Consider the following 26,881-nt stretch of genomic DNA (forward strand, 5'->3'; position numbering starts at 1 on the left):
ACCTATCCCACACTTACATAGACTAGCTTAGTCTAGGCTAAGCTAGCCTAGACGACACCTATATCTAAGCCACACATGCTCAATCAACTAAGACACTAGTCCATTTAAGTTGTACGCTTGATCTTTGCATTCAAACTAAGCTCATTAAATTATTTTATAGAGAAAAAAACTACAAATTAAGCTTGAGGGTGATTTGGAACTTTGATTGAGATTACCATGTGCTCATAACCAAGAAACACATTTAACAATATCTCCAAGTACATTTAGAAAGCAACCATGCATACAAAGATGAGCATTGATATCTCTCATTGAGATAAATTAGAATATACATGTATGTATGTATGTATGTATGTATGTATGTATGTATGTATGTATGTATGATCCATTTACATACATACATGATGTATGTATGTATGTATGTATGTATGTATGTATGTATGTATGTATGTATGTATGTATGTATGTATGTATGTATGTATGTATGTATGTATGTATGTGATGATCATGGGTGCTCGCCACCTGCAATGTACAGTGGCGGGTACTCTTAGTGTAGTAATACACGAGCAGCTAGGCAAAGGTGCCTTTACCCCCAACATGCTTCAGCACTATGCTTGGACTTCAAGATCTCATCTTAAGCTCAAGGGGGGGAGTGTTGAGATGTGGTGCTTTAAATGAGCTAGCATACACTATGTGCCTTGGTAATATGGCATGATATTATTTGTTGGTGTGTAAGGTGATCAGCATGAGGATATGCTAGTGATTCTACAGCTAGACTATACCCACATAGTCCATCCTTAGTTATGACACATTTACTATGCCACCTTCAGCCCTACCTCTCTCTATTCTCAAGTCTCCATTGCTTTTGTGTGTGTGTGCTATTGAGTGTTTCACCTCTCTCCCCTCTTGTCTATTTTCAATGTAATGGCTCAAATACAATAGAAAGAAACAACATCTTGGACATTACAGCCTACATCTTCTTGAATAAGGAAACAATAAGAAACAACATTCATCTTGCAAGAAAATAAAACATAATTTTAGGTCATAGCAAGAATGTTTCTTAACATGTGTTATCGTGCTTGATTTTATTATGTGTGAGAGAGAATCAAAAAGATATATGTAGGAAGTTACATTTGGATATCCACCCTTCTACAAAACCTTAAGGCCCAAGGGATATTTCATTTCCATTTATAAGCATACATACTAAGGTTATAGGAATTAGAACTATGGGATTTAAGCCTCAACACCATGCACCTAGTGAATGATTAGAAGAGCCAAGACCCTAACCCACAAGGTACAAGTAACTATCATGAGCTAATACTAACTTTAAGGATTACACTATTATGCCTTGCGAGGCCTTGAACCTTTGAACAAGCCACACTAAGCAATCATGAGCAAAGCCCCTCTAGGATACTCATAGCCCTCTTCTACAATTGTATATAGATTCTAAAAGTTAGGGTACCAAAACGTAAGTTCATAATGACTACAATAATACACTGAACTAGAGCCAAAAAATACAAGAACTAATCCAACAACTACATAATACAGGGGTGAATGATTGTATATCTAATCTAATATTTGCATAATCTAGTTGCTCTAGCTAAAGCTAGAGCAGTGCATTGCTGACATAAACATAACTTGGAAAATCAAAAATTGTTCCCAAGGTTTGTCTTTTTGACAGAAATCAAGAACATATATCAACAAGAGAAGATTTAACTACTTAAGGAAATGTTTTTTTTTTAATAAACATAACTAGTTTTATTTTACTTGCATCATATCCTACATCAACATGCGCTTTGATACCAACTGTAATGTGCCCGCCTGAGCTATTCCTCAGTGGTACATTATTAGTAGCCCATTCCTAAAGCTAGTGCTTTAGTTGCCTAGTCGATGGTTTTGTGCACATAATTGTTCCAGTCAACTTCATGCAGGATGTGAGCCGCTACATTCTCTAGCACAGGCACGCTGATTTGATGCATTAAGGCATTGTAGCGCTGGCTGGAGAAGAGCACCTGTACTAGCTTTGCTTGTAGTCTAGCTTCCGCATCAAGGATGTCTTGGATGCCAATGCCATCGTTAGTTAGCACATCCTCCTTTTTCATTTTCAGCATGGCGTACACATCCCTCTTCTGCTTCTTCTCTATCTTTGGCTCCAGTCCCAATGCCTTCTCCACCAAGGCACGGGTTAAGTGAACCTGTATACCTGTTTGGCATTTTCTTTCCTTCCTACCGTGACGGTGCCACACTCATTGTTAGGGTCGTAAGACCTGAGAAACTCCACACACTTTGTGTGGTCAGGTTCTTGAGTAAATTTTTCAAGGTACTTGGTGAAGTTGCATTGCTCAATGACTCTCTTGGGTCCACTTCCTCCTTGGACACCACACCCTCTACGTGGTGAATGGTTCGGAACTTAAGTGGGTTGTAGGCGCGGCTTTCAAGAGTGATGATGTATTGTGCTCTTTCCTCTTCCGTGAACGGAATTCGGTGGGCGTGTTCTTGCTGCAACATCTTTTGTTCCTTTCATAATCCCAAGTTTCCATTAGTACTTCCACATTAACAATTCGCAAAAAAAAATCATAGTTTAAAAAGAAAGACTCTATATGTTTATTGAATGAAAGCATTAAAATCCCATCCAATGTAGAATCTTCCCTTCCGGCTTTAACTTTTTGCCCTTTATTTCAAAGTTCTCTTGCCATTTTCCTACCTTGCTCTCGTTGTTTACATTGAGGGCTGAAATGATGAACGGGTTGCCTCTTACCCATCCAACCTCCAATCCTCACTAAGAGAACTAAAGAGGGCACCACCTAGCCAAAGGGAGGATGGGCTAGGACATCCCTTTTCTCAAAGATAATCAAGAGAACCAAGACACAAATTTACAAGAGAGAATATATGTACTAGACACCATATTGGAATATAAGAGAGAGAGATGAGAGGAGAGGGAGACAAGAGGAGAAGAGGTAGAAGAAGCTTGCCAATATGCTACATGGAATGAGAAGATGAGAAGAGAGGGATATAATAGGAGAAGAGGTAGAGGAAGCTTGCCATTATACTACATAATAAAAGAACTTACTCATAGCTTACCTCAAAGAGATGAGGATATTCTAGAATGCTCTCATGGACTTGTCATTTTTCTTCCTCTTCTTTCTTCATTCTCCATGGGCTCTTTATATAGCCTCCATGAGGGATTAGATTAAGCTAATCTTCTTGATTAACATAATCCTAGATGATGTATGGCATCTTTGAAAATATGGAGAATACTGGATGGGACAAGTCTCCACCTTGGTCATCATGCAAGAAGCCAAGGGTGGTGGTAGACAAAATAGAGAAATGGAGCTAGATTACAAGAGGTGGGTGCCCAAAGCACATTATTATAATATATTTACAAGAAGGACAGAGTGGAAAGTTGGTGTGGTGAAAGAGAGAATAAAATTGCATGTAGCCAGTAGTCTGCGCCTTCGTAACTTCAAATCCGTGAGGAATTTGAAAAACGTTTCTTCTGCAACTTTGTAGATCAAGTCAAAACCGATCGGGCATCATGATAAATTTTCTTGAAATTCGCTTTTTCTTGGGAGTTATTGAGATTATAAAAAATGGCTTCTAAAAGCTGCTTTGACTTTAGTCCCCCATATGTATATAAATACATATAAGCATGTGACAAAAGGGGTCCATGCTTGTAAGCTTTTGTGCAAGATCCAAATGACACCATGATGTGGATATTAACTTGTGTGCTAGGGTGAGGTGTCCTCTAATGATGGTGATAGATTCCAAATCTTAGTGATGCAGACGGGGCCCATGTGTAGTTGGAGGCTAGTCCTTTGAAAAATCTATGCACTTACTCAACTCCTAGATGTAATCCATTTCCATCTTCACTAAGATAACCATCCCTTTTACCCTTTACATTGACATGCCTTCTAAGAACTTGTTCCCTCCATTTGCTAGAGTTATCATAATCGAGAAGCAATGTAGCATACCTAGTGCTTGAAGAGTAAACCCAAAGTGATATGGGAAGCTCTTGATAGGGGCTTTGGCCAAATTTTGTGGTAATAATCCGGGTTGTAAAAAACCCGGATCATTAGCCCTCCCCTTAGGCTAGAGGTATTCATGCCTCTAGCTTGATAATGATGGTCCAATAAAGCAAGGAGGACTGCACCCCCTCATTAGTGGCTCTTCATTGAATGACTGCTCCAAAGTGTTCATATTTCTTTGAAAATAAGGCTTCAGTCGCCATCCATTTACCCTTGTTTTGTGAACCTTCCCATCCATGTCACCTAGCTTATAGCTGCCATTTGGATATCTCCTTATGACCATGAATGGCCCTTCCCACTTGAACACAAGTTTAGCATCCTTTCTGTTATCAAAGCGGTTATCATAGCGTAGCACAAGTGATCCTTCCCTTATGTGTTTGCTAGCTAGCTTCTTATTAAAGGTCTTCCTCCTCTCTTCAGCCTGCATGGAATAGTGTTGGACTGTTGCTTCTCTGTCTAACTCCAGCCTCTCTAGATCCAAGATCCTTTCCTCTAACTTCTTATCTTGATTCTTCTCTCGACTGGCTACTAAAACACGCAAACTGGCCAGTTCCACCTCTATAGGAAGCAAAGCCTCTTGGCCATAAACAAGGTGAAATGGAGTATAGCCAAGTGAGGTTCTGAATGAAGTCCTGTAGGCCCAAAGAGCTGCACTCAATTTTTTATCCCAGTGCTTGGGGTGCATGTGTACTTGCTTGGTAATTATCTTACAAATCAGCCCATTTACTTTTTCGACCAAACCATTACACTGTGGGTAGTAGGGAGTAGAATGCCTGTGCTTGATTTTTAGCCTTTCCATTAGCTCCTCTACTAGGTTCGCCCTAAAACCAGGACCCCGATCAGAGATAATTTCCAAAGGTGTGCCAAACCTGCAACAAATATTTTCAAACACAAATTTTTCCACTTCTTGGGCTGTGATCCTACTAGTTGCTGAAGCCTCTGCCCACCTCATCATGTAGTCCACTCCCATTATGATGTATTCCTTGCCAGATTGAGTTTGTGGGAGTGGTCCTATTGCATCAATCCCCCATTTCTCAAATGGGCCATATGTAGTTATGGGATTTTGTTCCTCATGCACTAGCTTCCTTGGTCCGGCCTTTTGAAAATTGTCACAAGTGCGGCACCAATGTTGCACATCTCGATGTAGACTAGGCCACACAAAACCGGCTTGGAGAATCTTCCTACTGGTTATTTCTTGAGCAAAATGTCCGCCACAAACCCCTTCATGGCACATGGATGTTTCAGCTAGAATCCTCCACCTTGAAGGTGTAGTAAAACTCTTGGAGTTGTATCACCCACTTAGCGATTCTAGCTGAAACATCCATGTGCTGTAAGGCATAGGGAAAATGCTCTTCTATCATGATCACTGTGAATGGCCTAGGGAGAAGATAAGGATGAAACTTTCTTATAGCAAACATTAGAGACAAAACCATCACCTCGACCATCTTGTACCCTCGTTCTGATGTTGTCATTACTCTACTAGAAAAGTAAACCGGTCTCATTAGTCCAGTTTTAGCATCCTTTTGTATTAGTGCTGCCCCTAGAGCATCTTCCCCAAAACTCGGATTGACAAAAAAATCCTGATCCCAACAAGGCTGTAAAATTATAGGAAGGGTGCTAAGAGCCTTCTTCACCTCGTGAAGGCACCTTTCACTTTCGTCACTCCACAGGAGCTCCTCAGAGTGGGTTAGCTGTTGCAGTGGAAATATTAATTGGGAGAGGAGATGAATGAACCGCCCCATATATCGCACCTTCTGAATGAAAGAGGTTAGTTGCTTCACAGAAGATGGTGATGGCACCGCCAATAGGGCCTTAACTTTGTTTGGATCTGCTTCAATGCCCCTCTCACTTACGACATGCCCTAACAAAGTTACACTGCTTTCGCCAATGCGACACTTCTCATGGTTTAATTGCCCCCCATTTGTGCAAGGCGGTTGAAAACTTCATCCACCTTTTCTAGATGTAAAGCCTTAGAACTATAAATACGAAAATCATCAATAAAGACCCTAATGGATTTTCCAAAATATGGCTGGAAGACATAATTCATGAAGCGCTGGAAGGTAGCTGGGGCATTTGTTAATCCAAATGGCATTACTTTGTAAGCAAAACAACCCCAAGGTGTAATGAAGGTGGTCTTCTGTTGATCCTTCTCAGCTATTCGGATCTAGAAATAACCTGAATACCCATCACAAACAGTGTATCTCTCATGCCCGGCCACCTTGTTGAGTATTTCATCCTGAAAGGGAAGAGGAAAGTGATCTCTCTTAGTTGCAGCATTTAGCGGCTTGTAATCCACACAAATCCTCCATTTTCCATTCTTCTTGGGTATCACCACCACAGGTGAAACCCACTCTGAGTCCCCTATTGGATAGATGAAGCCTACCTTTAAAAGTCGTTGCACCTCAGTGAGTAGAGTGTTTTGTTGAACTACTCCCAATCGTCGTAGTTGCTGCACCACTGGCCGTGCCCCCTCTTTTAGATTAATGTGATGTTGTACTACTGTCACACCTGTGATGTGTTCATAATCAGAAATAAAAAGTGCGGAGTGTTTTATCACCACTTCCATGTAGGTTGCCTTCTCCTCAACTGATAGATCCTTAGCCAACATTTTTTCTAACCCCTCCTTCTCGACCTTTGGAAGCTGCTCTAGAATTGCACTACTAGAAGGCCCTTTTAATGTAATCCCCATCACTTCTAGAGAGCTTTCTTACTCCTCATTAGAAGACTCTCCCTCTGTCATAGATGACCAACCCTCGCTGGAACTCCATTCATCAGCGGTGGTCTCTAACACAAGATCCTCCTGTCGGCCCTCCTTCATGTTGTAGATAGTGCTCTTCCATTTTTTATGGAGCCCCTTTTGTGGCCTTAGCTCTAAAGCCCCTATCTCCCAATCTTGTCTGGCTTTCATTCCCATTAGCCATGGTCGCCCAAGAATGAGCGGATAGCCGTCCCCCTTCACTGGTATCACATACATGTCAAGCTCCAATTGCACTCCACGCACCTTTACCTTGACTTTCTTTATAACTCCCAAACAATTTACTACTACATTGTTAGTCATTTTGGCCCCAAATTTAGTAGTTTCATTTACCTCTAATCCCAAACGATGCATCAACTTTTCTGTCATGACACAAATCTCTGCACCTCCATCCACATATGTCTTTGACACTCTCTGCCCATTGATTTCGGCTTCCACTAGAGGCACAATATCTTTCATCTTTCTAGCCTGGATTGCATTCACATGTCTATTCTTCATGGGTCTAATGCTTACCATCTTTGACCATTGTCGTCGCACTGTTGGAGATAGATGTAGTAATTGTGGCCATGAAATTTTTGGCCCTTGATTCCTCACATCAGCAAAAGCAAATCATAAGCTCTAGTACCTTTACCCATGGAAAAATCATCTGGCTCAATGTGTCGGTGTGAGCGAGCCCTCCTCTTCTTATTGTTGCGTGTCTTTGCAGCCATTGATGACTCTGCCTCCTCTTCCATATTTTCAACCTCCTTTGGTGGTGTAGGCTCCATTCTCTCAATTCTCCGGGCTTTCTTCACCGGCATTGCTTCAACCTCTACTACTTTGGCCTTCCCTTTGACATCACTCTCATATAAACTAATTATCCTAACATCATGATTCTCTGGCGGTTGGACAGGCAAGGGCGGCACCTTTGCAAGTGGTCGAGGATGCTGGAGAACTTGAACTGGTGGTGGAGGCCCTAGATTCAGTGGAACAAACCTTTCCCTAGGTGGTGTCACTTGTTGTCCCCTCCTTCTTGGTTGGAACCCATTTCCTCGAAAATGCCTAGGATGAGGGCAAAAGTACATACCATGGCCAATCTCCCCACAATTATAGCAAACATACTCTCTTTCTTGTCTCCTTGGACCTCGATTGCCTTCATTTATGAGGGGAGGGGGTCGTACTCGTTACACTAAATTTAACGAAAGGCTTTCAAGTTGATTAGTAATGCGTCGTAGGAGCTCTTGCTGTGGTATCTCCGGTTCAGGTGGGGCCTCTACTATTTCTCTAGGCCTTGGCATGGTTGGTAAAACCTGCATGGGCTCAACTCCCCCCTTCAACTGGGCTTGATACTTCAATTTTCTATCTTTCTCCCTCGCATAAGTGACTGATTCTTCATAGGATGTGGGAAACTTTCCTTTGACCTTCTCCCTTAGTAGAGGATGGAGTCCGGCTAGAAAACAATCTTTCTTAATGCAATCAGGTACTCTTTCTCCCTCGGCTAAAGTGGCTGTCCATTTATCCCACAATTTTATAACATGCCTTCATATGCTTGGTACTCCCCTGGTAAGGTTTGGCGAAGATCTAAGAGTTGTCTCCAAATATCTTCAGGTGGCTCTGTATCTTGGTACTTGTGTATGAATGCGGTCTTGAGATCCTCCCAATTACCCTTGTAGCCTCCGGGAGAGCTTGATACCACACTCGAGCATCACCCTTTAGAACTAAAGAGAAGGCCCGTACTTTGGTTGTTTCATCATCCCGGCCTGTGACTAGGAAGGCCATTTCTAAGTCATCCAAAAAGTCTAGAGCTTTCTCCCCTTTGTGCCCAAAAAAACTTGGAAATGCCATGTTGCCTTAGTAGAGTACGAAGATGAAAACATTTAGACTTAAGTTGTATTTTATAAGGGGAAGGATGAATGGGTTCACAGATGCATTGACTTCAGCAAGACGCCTAGGCCCCAGTATGCTTCTAATAATGCCTTGGAATCTAAGCTTTGTGCTAGCTACAATATGCACAGTTTGCATAGCAAGTGGACAGATAGGTCCATACAACTCGTTCTGATTCATGAGAAACTATTATAATAGGATAAAGACATGTACATTAAAGGATGCATTGTAGTCTAGCATTGGGAAGATTATAGGTTATGGTGATACAAGAATCTCCCTTAATCTTTCAGCACCAAAGTACATGACAAGACGCTGCTGGAAGAAAATCTTCCTACTGATGCATACATCAACTCGGATGTTTTGTACAGAGTGGAAGATATAGAAATTCGGGCCATTATTATTATTCATGAGTGGAGACTACTTAAGGGAGTAGAGGGAATGTACTTTCTTGAATTATGAAGGATTTTTCCCAGAATGTTTCTTTTTGGATCCCACCAACTTTGCTATATGGAGAATTTGCTCACCAGTGATTGTTCTTGCCTTAGTGTGTCCATCCTCGGTGACATATATTTCATAAGGTGTGATGGCCACCTTTTCAACCACACCCAACCTTTGAGCTAACAACAGTTGAAGGTAGTCTCCATACTTTGCACTTCTATAAAACTCCACACCTTCATGCATAGTTGTCCTCCTTTGATGTGTATTAGGCCAGAGAGAGAGAGGGATTTGATGATTTGGAGATGAGGACCTCTTGGAAGGGCCTTCACTTTGTTTGCAAAACACTCACCACAATTATGAGAACCTAGCAATTGATGGCAACATAATTTTTTACGTTGTGAGATAATGGAATTTCTAAAGTGAACACCTTTTACCCGCATGCGTGCCGTCATCCGATAGGCATACTTTCTTTCTTGAGCTTCTTTAGGAGACAATTCTGGGAGTCGTGGACTTCGACCAGCTTCAAAAATAGTTGGTGAAGGCGTTGAGGAAGAGCCACTTGGGGAACTTGTTGTAGAGGATGCACCACCATGTGTTGTATCATTCCACATAAGGAGGTAGAGAATTGTGGTTGAGAATGTCCTCAGTGGGGGCACCAAAAATGAGGGCTGAATGATGGGCTAGGACATCCCTTTTCTCAAAGAGAATCAAGAGAACCAAGACACAAATTTACAAGAGAGAATATATGTACTAGACACCATATTGGAATATAAGAGAGAGAGATGAGAGGAGAGGGAGACAAGAGGAGAAGAGGTAGAAGAAGCTTGTCATTATGCTACATGGAATGAGAAGATAAGAAGAGAGGGAGATAATAGGAGAAGAGGTAGAGGAAGCTTGCCATTATACTACATAATAAAAGAACTTACTCATAGCTTACCTCAAAGAGATGAGGATATTCTAGAATGCCCGTTTGACATATGAAAGCAGCTTCTTTGATTATCTTCTGGCACAAGTTAACACATGCCTTTATTTCACGATACAAAAATAATGTAAAGCAATTCTTTCTCGAATAGTTCCTTTAGGAAAAATATCATTTTACAATGTTTCTTGTCTTAACTAGACATAATATCAACGCGAAGGTATTATTCCCATCAAGTTCAATCCCCTAAACTAATATTAGGACTTCCAAAATACTATCCAGGTTTGAAGGGTGATTGACAGCAGTTCATAAGAGTCTAAGGAATTTGTGACCCCAGTCCCCTAGTATCCTGATCTCCTCCTGCCAACTAGAATTCCCTATGATAGGACCTTTCGTGTCGTGATCGGTCCATACTCGCTAATGTGAAAATAAAAACCCCTTGGAGTAGATTTTATTCATGGGAGGTCTAGCATCATCGAGAAACATTGCCTCAGTCAGTGTTTTGTGCCTATCAGAATACTACCTCAATCAACGATCTATACTCGATTATCCATATTTTATCTTGATAATTTAAGAAAAATCAAAATATAAATTACAACCACAAATAGCTTAATATTATACACATCAATTTTAATGAATTCCTTTCAAGACAATCCCTGTCTTAGAATAACAATATCAAGGCTACTCATGGACTTGTCATTGTCCTTCCTCTCCTTTCTTCATTCTCCATGGGCTCTTTATATAGCCTCCATAAGGGATTAGATTAAGCTAATCTTCTTGATTAACATAATCCTAGATGATGTATGGCATCTTTGAAAATATGGAGAATAGTGGATGGGACAAGTCCCCACCTTGGTCATCATGCAAGAAGCCAAGGGTGGTGGTAGACAAAATAGAGAAATGGAGCTAGATTACAAGAGGTGGGTGCCCAAAGCACATTATTATAATATATTTACAAGAAGGACAGAGTGGAAAGTTGGTGTGGTGAAAGAGAGAAGAAAATTGCATGTAGCCAAATGACACCATGATGTGGATATTGACTTGTGTGCTAGGGTGAGGTGTCCTCTAATGATGGTGATAGATTCCAAACCTTAGTGATGCAAACGGGGTCCATGTGTAGTTAGAGGCTAGTCCTTTGAAAAATCTATGCACTCACTCAACTCCTAGATGTAATCCACTTCCATCTTCACTAAGATAACCATCCCTTTTACCCTTTACATTGACACGCCTTCTAAGAACTTGTTCCTCCCATTTGCTAGAGTTATCATAATCGAGAAGCAATGTAGCATACCTAGTGCTTGAAGAGTAAACCCAAAGTGATATGGTAAGCTCTTGATAGGGGCTTTGGCCAAATTTTGTGGTAATAATCCGGGTTGTAAAAAACCCGGATCAACATGTTTATGCATTTTTCTTGATTTTTCTTGGTTTTAATTTGATTCACCTCACTCCTCTCCCCTCCCAGCTCGAGAGGAATCCTTCCTAGGATTGAAGGTTTTGGAGGTTGAAGACATTGTGCAATGGGTCTAGGAGTTACCGGTGTAGCAACCAAGTGTAGAAATCAGAGTTGTACTCTGACTGAGCTGTGCAGTCTAGATCTAAAGGTCTAGTTCCCACATGTGTAATGTAAGTGAGAACATCTGTTAGAAAGTCACCGAAGGTACGCGGCTAGCAATATGTAGCTCTTCCTCAATCAGTAGGTGATCGAGGTAAGGGTGTCCCTTGATGTGCTCTTCCAAGGGGTGGTTGCGAAGAGTGGTTAACACTCTATATGAGGTTGGCGCGACATCAGTGGGGTCGTGCTCCGCTGTTTTGATTGTGCGGCGCTATTCAGCATTTGTCATGACTCGGCACCCTTCTACTTTCTTTTGCAATCTAAGAGTGTACCAGTACCTCAAAGAATGGGGATTCAATCTCAGCAAGTTTGGATAATTCTGCAATTTATTGGTCGGTGATGGGCAGAAGTGGTTTACTGATCATATGACGTGATGAGGCGTTGTTTGAGGGCTTGCTCTTTAGAGATCTTGCTGTTGAGCAATACAGCAGCGGAGTTTGTTGCCTTTGCGAAGGAAAGTTCAAATGTCTCCTAAGAACAAGGCATCGTACGAACTTCAATTGCAAAAGGCTCGGGCAGCAAGCCTAAGTCCAAGCAGTCGTAGCTTAGAGCTAGCTCTTTGAAGGTGGCATCGAGCCGTTTAATGCAATCAACCATGTCATCCCCTGTATCTTTGGCTAGATCTGAGGCCAGTGTCAAAAATGATTTCTGCTCATAGGAGGGTTTAAGACATGCCGGTGGTTGGGGTTTGATAGCACTAGAGCCTTTGACAATGAATAGTTGTGGTTGTGGGTGTTGTTGAGGTTGCGGTTGGGCTTCCTAGCTTAGGGATGGGGAAGTAGCAGCTACTTTGGATGGACTGATGCCTTCAGAGTGGATCATTGTAGTCGGATGGGCCCTAGCGGGTTATGGCTCATGTGGCGATATCTGTCATTTGGGTCGATAGGCTTCTTCGACTCTCTTGGGCATGTGTGTGGATGAGCTTGATGGATGTGGGCCTCGAGAGCACTGCGGTTGATGGTTTTGAGGTTTTCTGGGACTAGGGATGATGAGGCTTAGGGGTAGCATACAAGTGGTGCCCTTGGCTGTGTAAGCTCTAGGGATCCATATCCAAGCATTCCCCTCATAGTAGCCTTGTGCATGCAAGAGGGCTTTAGGGACCCACCTTTGCCTGATTATGCACCAATTTCCGTAACTGCGCCTTGGTGTGCTAGGTTTAGAGCTTCGGGTCTTATGAGGTTGTATGCGATGACTCCTAGGTAGTGGTTGTGGTTGTTTAGGCCTCCATTGTAAACTAGGCTATTGAGCCTTAGCTTTTGCTGCCATGAGCAGCGGTTCTTGAGAGGTGGTGGGTGGTGACCGAGCACTACCCTTCTACTTAGATTTGGCTGCTAATAGTTCTACTCGTGGTCATGCGGACTAGGGTAAGATCGTGCAGCCCTTGCTAAAAGTTGTATCAATGCGGATGTTGCCTATTGCGAGATGAATGTGCTACAACTCATAATCAATGTTGCAATGATTTTGCTTCTTAAAGGTTCACCCTAGCAGCGTCTCCGTGCCTACGTCCTTGGTGTCTGGCAGCACGTAGAAGATCATTGGTACAGTCTCAATCTCGATAGAAATGGCGGCCTTGCACTTGTCGAGAAGTGTGTATGAGCAGCCCCCATATGGACTTAATTTGGCATTAATGGGTTATAGTGGTGGTTTGCCATGTTGGGTCCAATGATCGTGAGTCAAGACATTGAAGTCCATTCCCTTGTCAATTAAGGCATTGAAGATGCATGTTTGCTTGGCAGTGACCATGATGTGCATGTATGCAGGCTCCACAGTTTCCTCATCCCCATCATCGATTTCGTTGATGGTGGCTACTCATACCTTGACAGGCGGTTCCAACATTGGTGGAAAATTAAAAGGATGCGTGGAAGGATAGTATTTCTTGACACGACTGCCATCGAAGAAGCCTATCCCCTCACCGTCTAGAGTCTCGAGCTTGACGTTTCCTGTTTGGCTGGTCACACGAACTCTGAAAGGTCCAATGCCCCTAAACTTCATTTTTTTCTTATGCCCCTTAACTGAGTATAGGAGCACTAAGTCACCTTGTTCAAAGTCGCGTTGGTTGACATGCTTGTCAAACCAGCTCTTGCATCGTGCCTTCTCACATATGAGTGCATGAGTGGCTACAAGGCGAGTCTCTGAGAGGCGTTCAAGCTCAACTAGGCATTTCATCCATTCCTCCTTTCCTTCCCATCGCTCTTGAAGTGCAATTCACAGGCTAGGCACGAGGAATTCTACGGGGAGAATTGCTTTGGTCCCATAGGTCAACCTAAAGAGGTTTTGTTCGACAGTCATTTTATAAGCTGTGTGGTAAGCCCACAAGGCTACCATCAGCTTGTTATCCCAGTCTCACTGCGTGAGGCAGAGACTACCTTGGTTAGGACGTTGATAAGAATCTTATTTGTGGATTCTGCTTGGCTGTTTTCTTGAGGTATGGAGAGGATTTTCGATGGATAATTAGGAAGGTGGATAGGAGATGCGCTATCACTTTATTAATGAAGTGTGTCCCTTGGTCATTGACTAGTTCGATGGGACATCCAAATCGTGAGATCACCTACTCCCATAACAACTTGGCAGTCGTTCGAGCATCATTCTTTTGTGTTGCTCTCACCTCTGCCCACTTCGTTAGGTAGTCTGTGGTTGGCCACAATGATGTATTTGGCCTATGAATACTGTGCAGCGGGGCTGATGGGTCCTATGAAGTTGATTCTCCATTTTTCGAAGGGTTGTCGTGCAATGATTGGGGTCAACTCCATTTGATCCTTGCAAATTGGGACCTTCGTCCGGTGACACTCATCACAATGCTTAACAAATCGTGCGGCATCACGGAACAGTGTTGGCCACCATAGTCGAGACTGCAACACCTTGTGGGCTGTCATGTGTGCACTAAAGTATCCACCAGTAATTCCATTGTGTGCCTCTGAGAGCACGTCGTGCATCTCATATTTGCACACGCATCTGCGCAATAATCTATATTTCCCTAAGCAATATAGCTAGTCTACTATCAACTGGTAGGGTTGGATTTTGAGAATAAGTTGCCTCAGCCTTGTCTTCTCTATCGGTCATTCAAGTAGTCCGTGCTCAAGCACTTGGACTATGTCATCTACCCAATATGGCATTAGATTGGCACCTTGAATAAATCTCTATTGGGGGAGAGGTTAAAGAGGTGGACATCTAACAATTCATCGATAATGCCTTCTCCAGCGGCTTCTCCTATGGGGATGCGTGACATATGATCAACCATGTAGAGTTGTTTTCTCTTCTGTACAACCACAGAGATGTGAAACTCCAAAAGGAGAAGGAGCCACCGAGCTATGTGTCCTGTAGCGCAAGGTTTATTCACTAGGTATAGCAAGGCTTGATGGTCCACAAAGAAGGTAAAGGGTGTAGCCAATAGATAATGCCGGAACTTCTTTACAACAAACACCATGGCCAAGCCCTCTCTTTCTATCATCTAGTTCATTTTTGTCTCAGTGAGTTGTCTGCTAGCAAAGCTCACTAGATAGTCTAGGTTGTGCTCACCAGGTTGGCACAACACTACCCCCATAGCACATTTAGAAGCATCGATATGCACGTGGAAGGTAATGGTCCAATCTAGGGCTTGTAGAATTTGTGTTGTGGTTAAAGCCTTCTTCAATTCTTCATATGCTCATTGGCATGCTTCAGTCCATTAAAAGACAATCAGCAGCTTGTATAAAGATTTGGCTATCAATGAGTAATTCAGCACAAACTACCAATAGTATCCCGTATGGCCTAAGAATCATTGAACTCCCTTGTAGTTGGTTGGGGGTGGAAGGTCAACAATAACCCTGACTTTTGAGAAGTTAGTGGCAATGACATTCTTCAACACCACGTGGCCGAGGATGCATCCATGCCTCACCCAAAACTAGCATTTGAAGGGGTTCAAGCAGAGACGATATAGGTGACACCGCTCAAGGACTACTTGGAGTTTGTTTTAAGTGTTCCATCTAGGTCGAGTGAACGTAGAGGTCATCGACAAAGACTTCCAACTCCTTGCGAAGCATGTCTTTAAATATGGTGCACATGAGACATTGGAAGGTGGCAGGGGCATTAGTTAACCCGAAAGGCATGACTATGTAAGCAAAGATGTCCCACTCGATGGCAAAAGGCATTCTTATGCCTGTCGGCAGGATGCACTTGCACCTGATTATATCTTGAGAAGCCATCCAGAAAACTGTAGGCCTCCTTGCCCGCCACTCTTTCAAGCATATGCTCGGTGTATGGCACTGGATAATTGTCCCTTTTAGTAGCAGCATTCACCTTCTTGTAATTGACGCACACTATAATTTTTTCATTTTTCTTCGTCACGGTGACTAAGGGTGATACCCATTCTATGTGCTCAATTTCGTAAATGAATCCTGCTCTCATCATCTTATCAATCTCTTCCTTGATAGAATGAGTGTGCTTTGGATCTTCTTCCTCAGTGTAATTCCTCTCTTTCGAGCAGCAGAGTACCCTCCATCTTTTTCCTCCGTCAATCCTCCAATGCTCTGTTCCTCTATTTCACAGTAATTCCTCCTTCTCAATCACCCAAAGATGTCACAAAAGTTGGAGAAGCCAATCTCCAGCAAGGAAGGATGGCTGGGAGCTGATCTATAGCGCCTTTTTTTAGACGAAGGAAGCACCCTCAAAGGTAAACCCATTGATGCCAAAAACAAAGGTGCGACCTTCCCTCCCCCTTTAGCTTTTGAAAATCCCCCTCTTTAGCCTGCGTTTTTTCCCTTGCTTTTCTTTTCATGAACCAGAAAAAGCCCACTTTTTTAGCCACACTTTCCTCTCTTACACACACAGAAAAGCAACATCTTTTCCTCTTCACGTTGCATGTCCCTTCAACTCTAGATCTTTTGCTTTGCTTCAAGCTTGGTAAAAGTACGAACACAAAGCATCTCAGAAAGATCCCAGAGACTCACAAGAGCATCTGCACTCCCCATTGCAAAGTACCTCCCAGTCGGATCAATGGCAAAACAATAACAACCTGCTGTGTGAGCATCAAGTGTGTGTAATGTAGAAAGAGATGGATAGACAAGATATCCACTGTTCCATTCTCAGTTGTGAGGAAGAACAGTTCACCTCCTAAGGAAACTTGCGCTTGTTGATTGACTTGAACTTATGAACATCTATAATAGTCAGTTCATCATCTCTATTTCCAACAGCAATATGTGACCCATCAGGCTTGAAAGTGATAATTATATTCTCACCACTCAACTCCACTTGTTGGGAGCACTTACCAATACAAGCATCCCAAAGACGCACAGTTCTATCTCCTGAAGCTGTTGTTAGTAAATATGCATGCTTAGAATCCCATGAGGTGAATCTGCACTATCTTGATTTGGATCATCCTCCAAAACATCAAAGCGTCCAATATGCTTGGGCTCCTTCTTTCCAACTCCTGGATGTGGAGGCTTGGTATCATTAGGTATTTTTTATGTAGCTGAAGAAGGAGAAGGCAAAGTCCTAAACGAATACGTGTAACACGTTCACCAGCATCAGTTGTGCTTTCCACTTGACCTTGCTCAACATAGGCTGAAAGCATCTCATCATGTTCACCACTATGCCTCCAACTCCTCCCCACTATACTCATACACAGAAAATAAATGTAAACACAACAACTAAATATGTATAAAGTAACAAATCTCACGCACAACTTTTGGGTGGTTTTCACACCTCGAATGCGCAGCAATACGACATCCACCCCCTCTAATCCTGCACATCCTCCGGATGGGCCAACTACCCATGATCATTATCATCAAGATCCACAAACAGATCAATCTCTTCATTATGCATTTCCGGTAGATCAACAAGATTATCTGTCATATCATCTGTCTCTTCCATTGGAGTTTCTTGTGGTTGCTCTTCTCTTGAAAATTCTTCCAATGCATAATCCTCATCATTTCTTTTCTTGAAAATCTTGATTCTTTTTCCAGCAATAGACACTCTAAGCACTATCCCATCCAATTCTGTCAGCTCATATGTTGCATTATCAAAGACATGTCTGACTATGTACGGCCCAAACCATCTTTTCACCATCTTCCGAAGTGCAATATGCTGATTTTCAAGGCTGCTATCAAAGACCAATACCCAATCTCCCTCTTCTATTGCTCTAGGCTGCAAGCGATGCCTGCTGTCAAACCTGTCCTTATTCCTTAGTCTAGCAACCTTCAACCTGTCAATAGCTAGCTGAATATCCTCTGGTCTCCTCTCCAACTGTCGAATCCGAAGAGCTAAGAGCTCTTCTCTCGTCAAATCCTCCTGCCAAGGTAAAACTGACCAACTCAAAGCACAAGTCTCAATCGGCATAACAGGTTTCTGACCATACATCAACTCTGCAGGCATATATCCTGTAGTAACACTATGAGTCGTACGATCAGCCCACAAAGCAAATGGTAGAAGTCTCGGCCATTCTCCAATCCGTCCTCTGCATGCTTTGGCTAATGCTTTCACTATCGGCGGATGCCCTCTTTCACTCTTTCCATTTCCCTCTGGATTATATGCTGTGGTTAGAGCCAACTTGATTCCTAGCTGAGAGAAAAAATCCCTAGCTTCATCTGCATCCAATTCACCACGATCCGCAGTGATCTTACCCACACAACCATACCTGCAGAAAATTTCCTCCAATAGGAACTTACACACTGCACTAGTGGTCTTTGTTCTCAAAGATCTGCCCTCAACATGATTGGTAAGATCCTCTCTAGCCAAAACAATGTACCTCATCTGCCATAGACCCATAGGCATGGTAACTAAATCAACTACCCACTTATAATGAATGCATAGTGGATAGGTCAGATGAAGCTCATCTCTATGACACCCTACTGAATACATCTGGCAGTCTCTGCAAGTTTCAACAAAGTGAGAAACATCTCTATACATGCCTTTCCACCAATATTTCTCCTTGATTTTCTCATAAGTAGCCCACACTCCTCTATGACCAGCCCAAGGACTCTCATGAAACTCCCTCATCACCTGTAACTGTGTCTCTCTATCGCAGACAACCCGCAAAGGTAATCCGCCTCTTTTCTTCAGATGCTTCCAAAGAAATCCGTCCTTGAGAAAATAACCATAGGCTTTCCTTCTGATCTTCTTGAACTCTTCATCTGTCCATTCATCTCTTTTGCTTAGTGTACTAAGGTACCTGCCAATCTGCAACCAATCTCCAACATAGAGTTCTTCTGTAAAAGCCACAATATCATAGGCATGACAAACATGATCAACCATAGTGGCTGAAATTTCTGCATCATCCTCTTCTGCAAGTAGAGACTCCTCATCATCATATCTGGCTCTAGACAACATATCTGCCACTGGATTATCTTTCCCTGCTATGTGTTTAAATTCTGGATTTAATGACTTGATGTATGCAATCCATCTCAACATGGCTATATCCGGAGTAGAGCAACTCGTGATCATACCAATCAATGGCAAGCAATCTGTCTCTACCACAACTGAAGCTCCAATAAAGTACTCCTTGTCACATTTGAGCGCCGTGACAATCCCCAATAACTCCCTCTTGATTTGCGGATATCTCCTCTGTCTCTCGTTTAGGACTTTCGCCCCAAACCGAATAGCATACCTATTTCCATCTGCATCATCTTGACCCACAGCCCAACCTATGCCAATTGGACTAGTGTCAACTGTCAATACAATAGGCCTATCACAATTATAATCCGCTTTCCTGAGAGTAGGAGCATTCTGCAATAACTTCTTCAATTTCCGCATGGCTTTAGTGTGGCTCTCATCCCAATAGAATTTCTGCCCCTTTCGAAGCAGCTGATACAAACAATCTGCTATGTGTGCAAAATGAGGTATCCAAATCATATAAAACACACAAGCACCAATGAATCTCCGTACCTCTGAAGTAGTAGAACAATACTCTGCAATCTTGCCTATAGCATTCACCTTATCAGGTGAGGGTTTTCTGCCATAATATCCACACATATGCCCAACAATGACAACCTCATTCACTCCAAAAACAGATTTTTTCCCTGAAAGTGTCAAGCTCACTTCTTCTAACCTGGCCAAAATCTTCTCACATGCTGAAATATGATCAGCCACAAAGTATCTGCATCCCTACTCATTTAGGCTCTCATTCTTCTCTTCTTCTGCACACCCCTTAATGGGCACATCATCCAAGAAAGGCATAGTAAGCTGAGGTATGTAATCACGAAGGACCTTATGCATGGCATTCATCATATGCGCAACAGAATTAGTGGCACCTTGAGGCAAGGTACACATCCTGACAAGCCCAATAGGAGTTCTCATAGTTGTTATGTCCCTGCTTTCCAAAGCCAGCTGAAACTGATCATATCCTGAATACAAATCACCCAAAGAATAGATGGCACGTCCAGCAAATGCCTCTGCAAACTCATCCACAACTGGACCTATACCAACATTCCTGATAGTAACTCTGTTCACTGGTTGCATGTCCTGATTTTCTCATTCAATAAATCAATCAGCTTTGGCAAGTGTGCTTTAGGCACTGGAATAGGCCAGAGATTCCATGGGATATGAGGAATAGTAAAAATGACCATAGGAGCAACAATATTAGGATTCACACATCCAATCTCATGTGGGAAAAAAGTAAATCCCCTTCCATGACGCTCAAGCATCTCCTGAAAGCATTGCTTCTCTATAGGTAACAAGAAATCACCATTTCCAATTTTCAATTCAGCAAGAGTCTCTGCTGAAAACTTATGACCAATATGCTCCGGATTCCTCAAAATTTGCTGTTTAGCAGCCCTCTCTATTTGCTGATCACTGTCAGATGGAAGTGGTACAGCAACCGGCTTCACCTTCTTATCCACAGTTTTGTATTTCATGTCAACCCTGGCTTCATTATGCTCTTCTGCATTACATAAACCTTGCTGTAAATCAGCAATTCTACACTTCAATGGCTGAATATTCTCAGCCCTCTGCTCTATGGACTGCACAGAAACAGCCCCAAACTCTGAATGCTGAAATATTTCAGCAGTAAACTCTGTTGGCTGAAATTTTTCAGCCCTCTGTCTCTCTGAAAGCTAATCATAACCAGCTGGAAACTCTGTTTGCTGAATTTCTTCAGCACTCAACACTCTTTGCTGAGTTACCTCAGCCTCTGACTCAATCTATGATATAAAATCTGCAATTTCATGAAACATGTCCAGGGACTGCACTAATACATTACCGTGACAATTCAGCATATCAGTTTTCAGCATATCTCCCATTTCTGTCATCGTATCTGCACAATTCACACTGTCATACATCCCATCTATGTGCTCATCATCCTCCAAAATTCCTGGATTTTTCAAATTTTTCTCCTTCCTGCATATATACTGCCTGGCAGCTCTAGGCAACCTAGAAGTCTTCTGATAACTCATCGAACTGTTTGTTGAAATCCCAACAAAACCAGAGGAGAAAACACTGCTGCCAGGAGGTGAGAACTCCAATCTCCTCTCCTCTGTACCACCGTCGTCTCGCGAAACGGCGGTACCTAATGAAAACCCGAATCCCTCACAGTGGGCAAGGGTGCATCTCTGAGAGTATTTGTTTCTAACATGGTTCACACATACAGTCATAAATTGAACTGCTCTCATACCATCTTTACTGCGAATCCGTGCATAAGCAGATCCATCATCCATGACCTTTGTTTCCATGCGCATCTCTGTAACGAATGGCTGACCAAGAATTATGGGATAAGAGCATGAATCCTGCACAAAGAAATGAAAATCCTCCTCTACATCACCAATAGAAACCCTGACACTAGGGCAGGCAGCATACAAATCACCTGCAGTGTTATTGGCGGCTCTCATACGCCACCCATGCTCTACATCCATAGGCCATCTGTTACTCTCATAAACTCCACGAACTATGAGATTAATCTCTGAACCATGATCAACCAATGCAACATAAGGCACCTGTTTCTCTCCAATCTTTACCATCGTCTCTGTAGTTGCCCTAGCCCAATGGCTCCGTGAAAAGTGACTACGCGGTATCATGACAGGCTCATCAATTTCAGCATAATGCATAGGCTGAACCCTCTTCTCTACCTGCGGAAAAACAGAAGCATTATCAACCATAACCTCATCCTCATCCTCATCCAACTCCCCAATCAAAACTCCCTGTGTATCAGTGGTAGCCAATGCATGTCTTTTCCTCTTCAGGACCTCCTGAAACTCTCTTTTTGAGATGCCCAAAATCTCAGAAATAGTGAAAGTCACCTCACTGCCAAGTATCTTATCATTAAAGATTTTCTTCATGTCTGTAGATGTCTCAATATCGGACATCAATCTAAATCTTGGCTGCTTTCTCTCTCTAGGCTCTTGCCTCTTTTCTCTCTTTTGAGCATCCTCCATCTGTCGATCTGGCCCTGGTCTTGAAGACGGTCCTGCAGTAGGTGGAGAAACAAACTCACCCCCTCTAGTCTTCTTAGCTGCACTTGGATTTTCTTCATCCCTCTTACGCTTCTCCTCAACAAATACATCTGCACCATGAGATTTAGCCAAATAAGCATAAATAGAATACCTGTCAACAGGCGAGTCCCAACCTGTCTCTGATCTGATGCTAGAGCCTGCACTAGTCAAAACAGTTTGTTGAATTTTCCCCTTGTTTGCAGTCTCCATAGCATAAGTCCATAACGCTGACTGAGTCTCTGATCCCTTCTCAATATGTACTCCATATGCAGAAGCATCACCTCTAGCTGTCACATAAGAAGTACGCGCAGCCATATCCTCCACCAACTTCTTCATTCCACCTTTACCAAAGTTGGTAGCAAGTGGAGCTCCTGTCTCAGTCAACCAAATCTTACCATCTTGTCCCCAATATACCACATTCTACCTCCTTGCATCTTGGAAAGAGTCACAATCCCTGCAATGCTGATGCTCCGTACTATCACACCAAATACATCTCCGATCTCTCCTAGGTGCACTATCACACCAAATACATCTCCGATCTCTCCTAGGTGCACTAGGAGCACTCCTAGGTGCAGTAGGAGCACTAGAAGAAGTAGTAGGCACAGTTGAAGCAAACTGCTCCTTCAACTTTCCCACTAACTCCGCTTTGACTGACTCAAGTGTCAAATCTATGATGCCTTTGATTATGTCATCAAGAGAGGTAGGCACCGATGGAGCGGATGGTTTTGGAGCAGAAGGTGTAGGCATTGGTCGTGGAACAGGAGGAATAGGTGGAGTAGAAACAGTAGGCACTGGCATAGGCCAAGAAACTGGCTGAGGAGGAGAAGAAATAATAGGGATAGAAGTAGGCATAGGAGCTGATGATGGTGTAGGTGTCATGGAACCATTCTGTAGGCGAGTCTTCCATATCCTCCTTTTGGTCAAAGTCGAGACTGCATCCTAAGCATCCTGCCAATCAGTTTTAAGACCCATAGGCTTCGTACGATCTTCAAGAAGCTCACCCAATTCTTCTTGAAGAGCAGGATCTGCAGCTTGCAAGAAAAGCTCAACTTTTTCAACATCCAATGCTCTTTGTTCAATGGCATCAAGCTGACTATACCTCTCTTCGAATTCTCGAATCAACTCCGAAGCAGCGAGACCTTTGTTTGGCATGTAGATCCACTCTCGAAATGAACGCCGAGTAGCCATACCAAAGTCCTCAAGGAAGTATTCTTCTTTCAAGGCCTTCTTAAAATCTTGCCAATGTGTATTTTGAATAAAAAGATCAGTCACTTTTGTCCTCAAAGCAGGTGTGACAAGACGAAGGAAGTACTTACTCATAAGTCCAGCAGAAACTCCAAAAAACCCCATCTTGATCTCATATGTCTTCAAATATGCTGAAACATTACGCCCGTCAAATAGCTTCTTCTCACTCTCAACTGCTTCAATAGCCTTAGTCGCGCTGTTTGCATTCTCCTGCTCTGAATAGAGTTGCCTTTGCTGAGACAACTGTTGTTGATGCAATTGTTGTTGCTGCTACATATACAATTGTGTTTGCTGATTTTGGAGCTGCATATACATGGACATATTCTCCAAAATCTGTTTTAGATCCTCCGTTGAAGTACTTGACGCAGCAGTCATTGATGGAGCTGAAGTAGACACAGCTGGAGTTGTAGAAGAAGCTGAAATAGAGACTGAAGTATCTCCCATCCTGAAATTTCTGCGACACTTTCACGTCGGGTTCACCAAAGATGTCGAAGGGTTTTGAAAGCAATGTCGCAACTTCAGAAGTCCTTGATAAATTTCAAGATAAAAGATTAGTCAAGTATGACATTTACAACCTTGCAAACAAGTTCAGATAAATATATTATCCATGTGTAGCATTTGTTTGTTTCAATACATTCAGATCCTTTTAAGAATCGTCTTTTAATGTGACTGAAATCAGTAGCCTCTGTTTATACAAGAACTGAAATCTCAAAATATTGTTTTTGATATTAATTCTTCAATGGCACTCTTGATGAGCTTCAAGAAAAGATACAGAGAACACTTGATAGAAAGTTTGGACTGTTTCTGAGCAATAATCATCAATCAAAATCTCTCATTTTTCTCTTGTCATGATGTCATTCACAAGAGAAAATTTTTATGTCTTTAGATTCTAGAAAGAGGTGTAGAAATTTGTGCTGGTTCTGTTTTCTGCAACTCCAGTCCTCCAATGTTCACTTCTTGAGTGTGTAGCCTCCCAGCTTGACCTCCAGCTGTCCTCTTCCTTAATGCTGGATCATTCAGGCAAGCAAATGCCTTTGTGACAGTCTTAAAGGCCTCTTCTGCCCCAGGCGCCTGATTTTTGTCTGGGTGAACCTTTAAAGACAATTTTCTGTAAGCTTTCTTGATGTCCTCTGATGAACAATGCTTCTCTACACCAAGAATTTGGTAGTAATCTTTGCTCTTCTTGATACAGTTAATGATCTCCACCTGATCAGAACTGAAACTAGAAGGCTTTGCCGTATAATCATTGCTGCTATGGCTAGCTCCATTCCCTGAACTGCTTGCCCTGTTTCCTCCAATATCTTTTTCAGGCTGCTCTCCCAGGACTTTTTCATGACTTCCTTGTTCTTCCAATTCCCTTGACAACGATGACAGTATATCACAGAGCATAGACGGCGGTGATCATCCGGGTGGTGCCTTCGTTCTTCACCCAGAACACAAAAAGCAACGTCGCCGTGATCTCTGCAGTGCTCCCTTGTTTTGATCCACTGCACACGCCACTGCACACGACTCGCTTCTTCAACACCCCCAGAGATAGTTGCACTGATCGCAACGCAGATATACTCAGATAACAGAGAGACGGACTAGCAGAGAACTTCCTCAATTCCAATTCGTGGTGGGATTTCCCTCGTATCCCCCTTCTTCCTCAGTGTAATTCCTCTCTTTTGAGCAGTAGAGTACCCTCCATCTTTCTCCTCTGTCAATCCTCCAATGCTCTGTTCCTCTATTTCACAGTAATTCCTCCTTCTCAATCACCCAAAGATGTCACAAAAGTTGGAGAAGCCAATCTCCAGCAAGGAAGGATGGCTGGGAGCTGATCTACAGCGCCTTTTTTTAGACGAAGGAAGCACCCTCAAAGGTAAACCCATTGATGCCAAAAACAAAGGTGCGACCTTCCCTCCCCCTTTAGCTTTTGAAAATCCCCCTCTTTAGCCTGCATTTTTTCCCTTGCTTTTCTTTTCATGAACCAGAAAAAGCCCACTTTTTTACCCACACTTTCCTCTCTTATACACACAAAAAAGCAACATCTTTTCCTCTTCACGTTGCATGTCCCTTCAACTCTAGATCTTTTGCTTTGCTTCAAGCTTGGTAAAAGTACGAACACAAAGCATCTCAGAAAGATCCCAGAGACTCACAAGAGCATCTGCACTCCCCATTGCAAAGTACCTCCCAGTCGGATCAATGGCAAAACAATAACAACCTGCTGTGTGAGCATCAAGTGTGTGTAATGTAGAAAGAGATGGATAGACAAGATATCCACTGTTCCATTCTCAGTTGTGAGGAAGAACAGTTCACCTCCTAAGGAAACTTGCGCTTGTTTATTGACTTGAACTTATGAACATCTATAATAGTCAGTTCATCATCTCTATTTCCAACAGCAATATGTGACCCATCAGGCTTGAAAGTGATAATAATATTCTCACCACTCAACTCCACTTGTTGGGAGCACTTACCAATACAAGCATCCCAAAGACGCACAGTTCTATCTCCTGAAGCTGTTGTTAGTAAATCTGCATGCTTAGGATCCCATGAGGTGAATCTGCACTGTCTTGATTTGGATCATCCTCCAAAACATCAAAGCGTCCAATATGCTTGGGCTCCTTCTTTCCAACTCCTGGATGTGGAGGCTTGGTATCATTAGGTATTTTTGATGTAGCTGAAGAAGGAGAAGGCAAAGTCCTAAACGAATACGTGTAACACGTTCACCAGCATCAGTTGTGCTTTCCACTTGACCTTGCTCAACATAGACTGAAAGCATCTCATCATGTTCACCACTATGCCTCCAACTCCTCCCCACTATACTCATACGCAGAAAATAAATGTAAACACAACAACTAAATATGTATAAAGTAACAAATCTCACGCACAACTTTTGGGTGGTTTTCACACCTCGAATGCGCAGCAATACGACAACGCTTGATCCCTTTGCTCTTGCAAAAGGCTTCAACTCCTTTGAGTTGAACTCACCACCACCATCTGTTCTAAATTTCTTCACACTTTTCCCTGTTTCATTCTCAACAAGTATTAGCCATTCTTTAAACTTACCAAAAGCTTGAGCCTTATCACGAAGGAAGTACACCCACATCTTCCTACTGTAGTCGTCGACAATCAACATAAAATAAGAAGATCCCCCCAAGGCCTGTGTAGGCATCTTACCACACAAGTCAGCATGCACCAACTCTAGAGGAGCCTGTGCTCTATTCTTGCTTTCTTGTGGAAATGCCTTTCTCTGTTGCTTGCCCATCATACAAGCTTCACATGGTTCCTTCAATTCAGTTATTGTAGGTAGGTGAGCAACCATACCTTGCTTTTGCATCTCCTTCAATACTGCAAATCCGATGTGTCCAAACCTTTCATGCCAAAGCTTACTTGTGCCCACTTCAGCGGTGGCTGTAAGAGCACTTAGCTCATACAGGTTGTTCCTTCTTTCTCCTTTGCCAATAATTGTGCCAGCACTATCAATAATTTCTGCACCTGTCTTCTTGAACCTCATTTCATGACCAAGATCAATTATGGCAGCTTGATAAGAGATTTCTCTTGATTTCAGGAACATACAACACATTTGAAAGCTTTTTGACTTCACCATTTGCAGCAACAAAAGAAATAGTACCTGTGCCCGCAGCAGGGCATTTA

The 26,881-nt window shown here is 42.6% G+C and overlaps 1 protein-coding gene across 1 annotated transcript; it reads right to left on the bottom strand.

Moving 5' to 3' along the window:
* Window positions 1-24,130: 24,130 nt before the first annotated feature.
* On the bottom strand, window positions 24,131-24,673 carry LOC148009880 (uncharacterized). The gene has a single exon (XM_087672840.1). It carries the CDS (start codon window positions 24,635-24,637, stop codon window positions 24,131-24,133), a length of 507 nt encoding a protein of 168 aa, XP_087528966.1. The 5' UTR covers window positions 24,638-24,673.
* Between the last annotated feature and the right edge of the window lie 2,208 nt (window positions 24,674-26,881).

The sequence above is a fragment of the Lygodium microphyllum genome, chromosome 30, assembly GCF_053477565.2.
Source record: "Lygodium microphyllum isolate KBCC chromosome 30, Lygodium_microphyllum_v1.1.10, whole genome shotgun sequence".
NCBI lineage: Eukaryota > Viridiplantae > Streptophyta > Polypodiopsida > Schizaeales > Lygodiaceae > Lygodium > Lygodium microphyllum.